General features: G+C 42.9%; 1 protein-coding gene across 1 annotated transcript in view; it reads right to left on the bottom strand.

Annotated features, from left to right (window-relative positions):
* Positions 1-8,042: 8,042 nt before the first annotated feature.
* The window catches only part of GLDC (glycine decarboxylase), a 95,670-nt gene continuing 93,865 nt past the window's right edge, over positions 8,043-9,847 (bottom strand). The window contains exon 25 of the mRNA XM_044265703.1: positions 8,043-8,751. Coding sequence (XP_044121638.1) covers positions 8,608-8,751 — 144 coding nt within the window. The 3' untranslated portion in view covers positions 8,043-8,607. The remainder of the gene's footprint in view (positions 8,752-9,847) is intronic.

The following is a 9,847-nucleotide window of genomic DNA, read 5'->3' as shown; positions in this document are numbered from 1 at the left end:
TCTGTAGTTCACATTGGATAGAATGTCTTGAACATAAGCAAGTTATTTTTTTCTTTCCATTCTTTATGCCCAGACTTTAAAGAAAGGATCTGTTTGCATCTAATCCTGCTTTGGCTGCTCATACTTCAGTGAGTAGCAGTTTTGGATCAAGTTCCCAGTGGCAGCACTACTGGGGGGAAAGTCTGCATATTTTTAGGATGACTGACATCGCTCCTGGTGCTTTTGGATTACAACCTTTTTTCCGGGAATTTATAACTTTGGCTGCTACTTAAAGCCCTTAAATCTTCAAATCTCACCAAGTTTTGTATTTTTTTTCCAAATGATCTTCCACACCCTGAATGATAACACTTTATTGGTAAGGTTAAAATACAGTGCAACAAACAGATCAAAAGCACACTAAAATTTCTCTTGCATTGGTTCTGAAAATAAGAGAGGTCCAGACACCCAGAAAGTCAGATAGATTGGTTCATTAAAAAAATTTGTACTTCATTTTTTTTCAACCCTCCATCTGTTGAATTTAGAAGAAATATCAGGCAATCTTCAACTTGCATTTTGGAAGTTAATTTGTAAAAGAATGAAGGCCATGATCTTTGACTTGATGTAGGTTGAAAATGTAATAATCTCATCTGTATGAATTTGTACAAATATTACCTATAGGAACAATGATACAGAAGAAAAGGGTAGGTTCCCAGGTTAGTGTATAGAAGCCTATTAAACCATAATTTAGCAAAACTGCTTTTATGGAAAAGGTATCCCTTGCCAGTCCCAGGCTCCAGAGTCCATCCCCTGTCCCAAAACAACTAAATTTCTCTAAATTTGGGGATGGGTGAGCCAAGAGCACAAATTGTAACTTCTTTAATATCAGAGACTTATCTCCATCCCTAGTGAGTTGTATGTATGAGAGGTGGGAGCTATGGGAAAATCCCTAGATGAACAATGTATACAAAATTAGATGGTTAAAGCTTGGCTAGGTAAAGCTACAGTTTGGAAGCACTCCTGAACTGGAAGGACTCAAGGGCATCAGGAGGAGGGGAAGAGGGTAAGATAGAGTATTCAGTGAAGCAAGCAATGAGAATTGCATATGAACAGGAGCAGGAAGAAAAAGGCAGCAGTAGGAAAAGCACATCATACTCTGATGTATATAAACACACTGCACAAATCATGCATATAGGGCACCTGTATATGTATAAAGTTGATAATGAGCAAGTGGGTCTTCCAGCACCTCAGCCTCCCATTCTGGGTTAGTAAAATAGTCCTGGGAAGTTTCCACCAGCCTTATATTCAGGACTTTGTTGCAACCTGGGCTTAGATTTCAATTTTGCAGACATTCTAACCCCAGGGCTTTCCCTTCCCTGCCTCCTGCTTCCTTACCTCTGGCCTCGGGTCTAGGCACCCTTACCTCAACAATCTCACTGCCTAGTTGGTTTCCAAAAAAGATTTACCTCCTCTCTTCTCTCAGGGTCCTCCCCTCTCACCCACCTTTCCCTTCCAATCATGGGCTTCTCTCTCTACCCCTTTACTAAGAGGCCACCCTACAGTTGACCAACGACCCTCCCAGACTTTTGCACTCAACATACTTGTTAACCATCCCCCTTCCCCAGTCTCATCTTGTTCCCTGTCCTCTTCCTGATTTGGCAGTCGTCTCTCACTTTTTGATCCATGCCTTCTCGTGCTCTTGACTCCCTTCTCTTACTTCCCACTGAAAGAGCTTTCCCAATCTCTCCTACCCCAGCATTTCCTGACTCTTCTGTCTAGTCATTGAGCTAATGATGTTCTTTCTCTTTCCACATCTTAATCCCTTCCTTCTCCCCATCCCTACCAGAGGCTCTTCTCTACCTCCTCGACCCTTTCCTTCTTGCATATTTCTCCCACTTTCTATCCTACTCTTTCCCTTCTTGTCCCTGATTATAGATCCTTCCCTCTCTTCCTGACCCAAGGACCTCCATCCACCCCCATTTCTTTTCTCCTTTTCCTTTTTCTCAAAGCCCTTCACCTGAATCAGTGTCCCTTTCTTCTCTGGACCCTATTTTCATTCCTTGTGATCTTGACTCTAGGCTAAAACCCCTCCTCACTATTCATAACTCCTAGAAGGAGTCCCACACATCTCCCCAGCCTCAGCTTTTATTCCTCACCTTCTCTCTCCCCTCCATATTTCCCAGGGATTCAAACCTTTACATATGAAAATAACCAAGTGCTGCAATGGAGATACTAACGTGCTTCAAACATGCTTCTCTCTATTCCTGAACACTCCCCTACCCCTTCCCTACATCTAGTTATGGCTGGCTTCTTGTTTTCTTTAGATTTTAGTTGAAAAATCACCTCCTTAGAGAATCCTTCCCTACCCACCCAATTTGAAAAGGTTCTAAATCCCCCATACATATCATTTGATTTTTATTTTCTAAGGAATGTTTAACACTGAAGTCTTGATTGATGTGTTATCTGTTTGTCCATCTAGCATTGGTGCACCATGAAAGAGGTGTCATTTAGAATTGTGCCTGGTACACAATGGCGCAGTCAGAATTCACAGACTAAGTTCATGATTTCTATGAACACTATGCTAGGTGCTCACTTTGTGTTATCTCATTTAATCCTTAGAACAAGCCTGATTAAATTAAGTGCTATATTATTGCTATTTTATTTTATTTTATTTTATTTTTTTAAAGATTTTATTTATTTATTTGAGAGAGAGACTGTGAGAGAGAGCATGAGCGAGGAGAAGGTCAGAGAGCGAAGCAGACTCCCCATGGAGCTGGGAGCCTGATGTGGGACTCGATCCCGGGACTCCAGGATCACGCCCTGAGCCGAAGGCAGTCGTCCAACCAACTGCGCCACCCAGGCGTCCCTATATTATTGCTATTTTAAACCTTAACAAACTCAAGTGCAGAAGTGATAAGTGAATTTGCCTTTTGTCTCAAAAAAATTGGCATATCTGAGAATTTAATCTAGATCTGTATAAAGTCTCAGCCCATGTTCCTTCTACTTTCTCTGGCCATCCAGAGGAAATGGAAAGGAAAGCAAAGGAAATGGATCTGAATGCAAGGTAGGTCCAATTGGGGTCAGCATCCCACTCCTGGAGAAGAGAGTGCAGGGATTTATAGTATAGGACACAAAATCCTTAATGAAGATGAAAGTAAGAGCTAACTTAATAAACACTTATGTTGTGTCAGGCACTGTTGGAGCAATATATTGACACTTCACCCAGGAGTGGTAGGTAATATCATTTTACAGGTAAGAAGACTGAGGCTGAGAGATGCTATTTATCCTAAGGTCATCCAGCTGGGATACGGAGAAGCTAGGATCTGACTCTGGAGCAAATACTCTAATTGCCATCCTGCACTACCCTCAGTAAGAAGAGTGGAATACTGTGTGTTGGGCACTAAGTCCTGCTTCCTGGATTTTGTCCTGCCTCTTGGCCTACTTTTCACTGCTGTCCGTCGAGGAGACAACTGATGATAACATTCATTCATCCATGGTGCTCCACTAGTAAGGCGAGACCCCTTGGTATCTCCCCTGTTCACCTGGGATTAGCACGGGGCAGCACTTCTGCACCGGTGCACTGCTCTACAGACCCAAACTGTCTTCCTGAGTGGCTATCCTAGGCTTAGATTGGAGAAGCATCAGAGTGACAAAAATGGAGAGTAAGCCCTTATGATTCAGCTAAAAACTCCATTTACCAATCAGCTTTATTAGTAATTAGCTGATTATTTTGGACTCAAAAAAAAAAAGAAAGAAAGAGAAAGAAGAAAGAAAGGGAGAAAGAAGGAGAGAAAGAGAGAAAGAGAAAAACTCCTTGATCCTTGATACCACGTTGTTAGGAGCAAGCCAACTAGATCAGAGAGCGTGGCCAAAGCCCTGCTTGCTTCCACTCCTAAAGAGCCTCCTCCTGCCTTAGGATCTTCAATGACAGCAGGGGAAAGAGGCATTTTTCTCAAAATGGTAAGATTTGCACAAAAAAATGCAAGGCTGACTAAATCCAGCCTCTTACCCACCTTCAGCCTCTTAAAACCCATCCTTTAGGGACGCCTGGGTGGCTCAGTTGGTTAAGCAGCTGCCTTCAGCTCAGATCGTGATCCCAGCATCCTGGGATCGAGTCCCACATTGGGCTCCTTGCTCAGCAGGGAGCCTGCTTCTCTCTCTGTCTCTTCCTGCCACTCTGCATGTGCTCTCTGACAAATAAATAAATAAAATATTTTTTAAAAAAAATTAAAAAAAAAAAAACCATCCTTTAAAGTCTGAAATGTGAACAAAGAAGGCTGAGAAGTACTACCTGGAGCATGTTAGAAATGCAAATTCTCTGGTCCTGCCCACAAACTGTATCAAACTGAGGCCAGGGACTCAGAAGCCCTCCTAGTGGTCTATGCATGCTAAGGTTTAAAAATCACTGCCTTAGGACACATTCCTGACCAATTAAAAACCCTACACATTCTGAGCCAGAGCCCTCTGACCCTCCAAAAGTGCTAACATCTCAGCTCCCAAACTACTTGTCCCAGATGTCACCTCCATCCTTTATTTGGATGATAGGCACCAGTTTTGTCATTGGGAAACTTGACCTCTATGTTTACATAGTGGTTTCATGGGGTTTCCACACTAGGCCCTTGCCCTCTATCATTCACAGCAGCAAGGCAATGATTGCTCCAACAGTGGCCTCCTGTTCCAGGGTTGGGAGAGGGCAGAGGGGAATTCCCCATTTATACGAAGTATGTGCATGTCTACCTCAGATCCTCCTCTTCAAAACTGCTGAAAAGGTGCATTCTACAAGTACTTAATGCTACTAAATTGAATAATTTAAAATGGTAAATTTTATGTATACTTTACCACAATAAAAAAAAAAAAAGGTGGGGATGGGGGAGCATCCTATACAAAGCCTATCTAGAGGCTTTGTCTTTAAGGCCTGGCATTTTGTACTTGAACAATTACTTGCAGCAGGCACTGGAAATACTGGTTTCCATAAGAGTGTCTCTCTTTAAGACAAAAGATTGGGGGGACGCCTGGGTGGCTCAGTTGGTTAAGCAGCTGCCTTCGGCTCAGGTCATGATCCCAGGGTCCTGGGATCGAGTCCCACATCGGGCTCCTTGCTCGGCAGGGAGCCTGCTTCTCCCTCTGCCTCTGCCTGCCTTTCTGTCTGCCTGTGCTCGCTCTCTCTCCCTCTCTCTCTCTGACAAATAAATAAATAAAATCTTTAAAAAAAAAAAAAAAAGACAAAAGATTGGGGCACCAGGGTGGCTCAGTTGTTAAGCATCTGCCTTGGCCTCAGGTCATGATCCCAGCATCCTGGGATTGAGTCCCACATTGGGCTCCCCGCTCAGCGGGGAACCTGCTTCTCCATCTGCCTGCTGCTCCCCCTGCTTGTGTTCCCTCTCTCACTCTGTCATAAATAAATAAAACCTTAAAAAAAAAATCATTCCTTTACTCAATTCCTATTTCTTGCTGTTGAACATACACTATGTGGAAGACCCTGGCTGAGCACTGGGAATCCAATGATGAATGAGATTTATAGTCCCTGTTCTCAGGGAACCTAGTCTGCTAAGGTAGAAGAAAACCAAGTAAACAGGGTAATTACTTGTGCTAAGGGTAAAGGAAAGCAAGCTGAGTGCCAAGATACAAAATCATAGCACATTTCACAGATGTGTGGAAGACCTTTTTTTCCCCCCCTAAATGAATTCTTTATTTCTCCACACCATACCTAAGCATAACAGTCTCTTCCTATTCAAAGTAGGGCAGGTTTTGGTGTGAACCAGTTAGCCCCTAAGAGGGTTCAGAAGTTGATTCCCACCAATCCTCATCCCTAAACCATTCAGGTGTTGTTCTTTTCTGAAGCTCCTCTTCTACTTAGATCCAGGATGGTGTTTTTTTGTTTTTGTTTTTTGTTGTTGTTGTTGTTGTTTGTTTTTTTTAAGATTTTACCCACTTATTTGAGACAGCACAAGAAAGGATGAGGATCAGAGGGACAGGTAGAAGCAGACTCCCTGCTGAGTCACTGAGCAGGGACCCTGAGATCATGACCCAAGCCAAAGGCAGCTGCTTAACCAACTGAGCCACCCAGGGCCCCCTAGATCCAGGATATTCTTAAACATGCTTGTTTTGGGGGGGAGGGCAGGGAGAGGCAATGCAGTAAGCAACAAAGCATGAAAACAGATCCAGGGCATTCTTCCAAAGATGCTGCAAGACTCTAGGCCTAGGACAACAGATCATTTGATCAAGTGGCCTCCGTTTCTTTATCTGGAAAATGGGACGAAACTACTACTCATCCTGCTAACTGTAGGTTTTAGGATAAGCAAATAAGATGAGAGAGGAAAAGTGATCTTTCTTAACCATCTACCAAGGACGAAGCTCTTTACTGGCGTTAAGTCATTTTCAAAAACACAACAGCACTACGAAAAACGACAAATACCCTCCTGGGCCTATGAAGCTATAGGTGTTTGAAGAAGATCAGCCTGGCCTCCAAGTCCAGGAAGAAGCCGGAAGTGGCAGGGTGGCCCATGTTTCTGAGGTGATGCAACTGGCCTGGGCTCACCTTGGTTCCCATGGTAGGCTCTTCCCTGTGCTGACCCATTCTCTGAAGCGGGCTAGGAACGCCGGTTTGGCTGGGCGCATGTATGAAACCTGGTTCTGCTTTCTCTTAGCTAGTCCAGGGGTGGAGGGCAGACTATGGAAAATCTTCCTAAGGAAATGCTAAAATGAACTAACAGGAGCTAGTAAAGCAAAGGTAGGAGGGGAGAGTGCTCCAGGTGGAGGACACCACTCAGGCAGAGACCCAGGGGCGGTAAAGATGGATACAAGCATCATGTGAACATATGAGCGACTTAACAGTCAAGGACAATTTGAATATTTGCTCACCTGCACCTCTGATATACTTTACAGTGAAAAGAAAAGAGCTGCTGTTTACTTCGGTGATCTGTTTTCATATCCTGTCCTTCTTCCAAAGGGCATTTTCCATACCCTGAAGGCTAGTCTGTATTGACAGCCTGGTTTCCAGCTCAGGAAGGACAGTCTCCGGGTATGCAGTGACCATGGTAGTGTGGTAACCTGTTTTGACCAGTTGCCACTGGCGTGGTGAAGCCTGGGTTCAAATTCAGATTCTCCCTCTAATCAGCTGTGTGACCTTGGGCACTGCACCATACGCCCTTGTGTAAAAGTGGACTGTTGTGAGGCTCCAAGGAGATAATACAACTTAAACGTTTAGACTACCTGACCCCAGAGAACTCAGTAAACATTAACCATTTAATTATAATGTTAAAAAAAAAAACCCACATATGGATCTCATCACTTCTCTACTGCTTAATTAGGCTGTAATAAATTATTCTACAAATGTTTAAGTGTAAGAATAAGTGGATCACTTGCAGAGCATTCAATAGAGCACTAAGTCCTTTCTTCTGATGACTATCATAATAGCTTGAATAACAGTCAATTGAATGAGCTGCAAAGAACTAAGTAATCAGGAATCGAACAAGTGCTCACAATCAGGGAAGAAACTCTGAAACATTTGCTGTTTCTAGGGGAAAGTTATTTTGTGGCAGGTGTGGTAGTTGGGTACTAAAACCCATTTCCTCCCTTTAATTTATCTAACAAACTCCTGATTTTCTTTGCGGCACTAACATACCCAGGTTAAAGACCTCCTCATACTACCTTGCAGCTAGAAGTGGCAATGTGAAACAATTCTGGCCCGATAAAAGCAAGCAGAAGTTACTGGGTGGAATCTCTGAGAAAGCATTTCAAAAGAAGTTAATGTGGATGGAATTTGCCTTTTGTTTTCCTCCCTTTTTCCTATCTAAAATGGTTATGTGATGTCAATACATCACAGAAGCCATCTGAAAACCACGAGGATGATGACAACATGCAAAGGAAGGCACAACGGGAAGACTGAAGGAACACTAGACCTTGGCTTATTATCTCTTCTGTTAGTGTCTAATGAGGAAAAACTGCTAGACAAAACTGATCATGTAAAAATGGCTATTGGGTTGGGTATTCTCACTGCCCTTCAAATCTCTCCGAACCTGGGCTATGTAGAAAGAAGATCGAAAAGACAGACCAAGAAGGCATTCTTCAAATTGAAATGCTTTTATTAGAATACTAATAATTGCAGACAAATGCAAACCACACACATGGAAAACGGAAAACACTCAGAAATGCTACTATAGATTAGGCAAATTAGAGAAAAATTTTCTTCAGTGTATATAAAATGTAAACATTTGCCCTGGGATTCCTCACAGATGGCACAGTCCACAAGGACTTATTTGGAACAAGAATCTATCAGAGTTTACAGTAGAACCTCTATAAATCATGTCTCTGAACTTCCTACATCGAAAGTTAAAGTTCCTAGCACACCCAAAATTTTCTATGCAAAAAACTAAATGGCAACTTGAACATCAAGGCAACTTGAACATCAACTACTACATACGGAAGCAGCCACTGAGGCATATCAGGCTTCCAATGAGTTTCCACTCACTGTGCTAATGGTATTTACATTTACCTTGACAGAGCTTACAAAAATATACACAGTATATAAAACCCCAAGTTGAGTCTGGGATGGAGAATTATACAGTTCTTGCTCATCAAATGCTCCAGAGTGAGACATCAAGTCAGTTGCTTGAACTTAGGGAGACAGGACTAAGAAGAGGCCCTCTTCTGTTCAGAAAATGGGGACTCATAAACTTCCATGGGTGGGCAGGTGCAAACCAGGTGCTGATCTCCGTAGATGTCATCAATCCGGGCAATGGTTGGCCAGAATTTGTTCTCTGGTTTCACAAAGGGCTGCAAGGGACAAAAGATGGAAATGTTCTGGGGTATTCTGAAACATTTCTCTTGGGGAAAGAAGAGATTTCAGTGATGTCCCCACAACCTAACCCCCAATAAGTGCCCAAAAGTATAAGAAGGTAAAACCCACACTATTTTTATTGCAGCATTATTTATGGTAGCCAAAATATGGAAGCAACCCAAGTGTCCAACAGAGGATAAAGACACGCACACACGCGCGCACACACACACACACACACAGAAATGTTACTCAGCCATGAAAAAGAATGAGAGCTTGCCATTTGTAACAACATGGATGGACCTAGAGAGTATTATGCTAAGTGAAATACATCAGAGAAGAACAAGTATCACATGATTTCACTTACATGTATCTAAAAAACAAAAAAGAAACAGAACCATAAACACAGAGAACTGACAGTTGACAGAGGGGAGGGTGTGGGGAATGGGCAAAATGGGTGAAGGGGAGTGGGAGGTACACCCTTCCAGGTATGGAATGAATAAGTCAGGGAGATAAATGTACAATACAGGAAACAGAGTCAAGAGTATTATAAGAGCATTTTGTATGGTGACAGATGACAGCTACCCTTGTGGTGAACACAGCACAATGTACCAAGTTGTCAAATCACTATATGGTATACCTGAAACTAATGTAACATTGTCAACTATATTCCAATACAAAAAAAGCTAAAAGCAATCCTTTTGTTACTGTCCCCCAAAATCCCAACTTTTGACTCTTGTCTCCACCCTGCCAAACAGACTATAGAGTACCTTTTACATGTAAGAATCAGAAAGGAAACAAAAGACTGTATTTGGTGCATTTGGAGCTATCTCCCTGTTGGATGACAGTAGAAATTTGGCAGGGACTCCTATTTGGTCTTCCTCCACCGTGTACCTGGTGGATTCCCAAACCTATGGCTGACACTCTGACCTCAGACCTCTCAAAGCCAATGTCTGCGCTCTGCATCACTTGTCATGACCCATTTAAGAAAGTGTCCCACATAGGGGCGCCTGGGCGGCTCAGTCGGTTAAGCATCCAACTCTTGATTTCAGCTCAAGTCAAGGTCTCAAGGTCTGAGACTGAGCCCCACATTGG

This window comes from Neovison vison, chromosome 9 (genome assembly GCF_020171115.1).
Source record: "Neovison vison isolate M4711 chromosome 9, ASM_NN_V1, whole genome shotgun sequence".
Classification (NCBI taxonomy): domain Eukaryota; kingdom Metazoa; phylum Chordata; class Mammalia; order Carnivora; family Mustelidae; genus Neogale; species Neogale vison.
The sequence above is the reverse complement of the archived record's forward strand: the minus strand, read 5'-3'. Positions and strand labels throughout refer to the sequence as shown.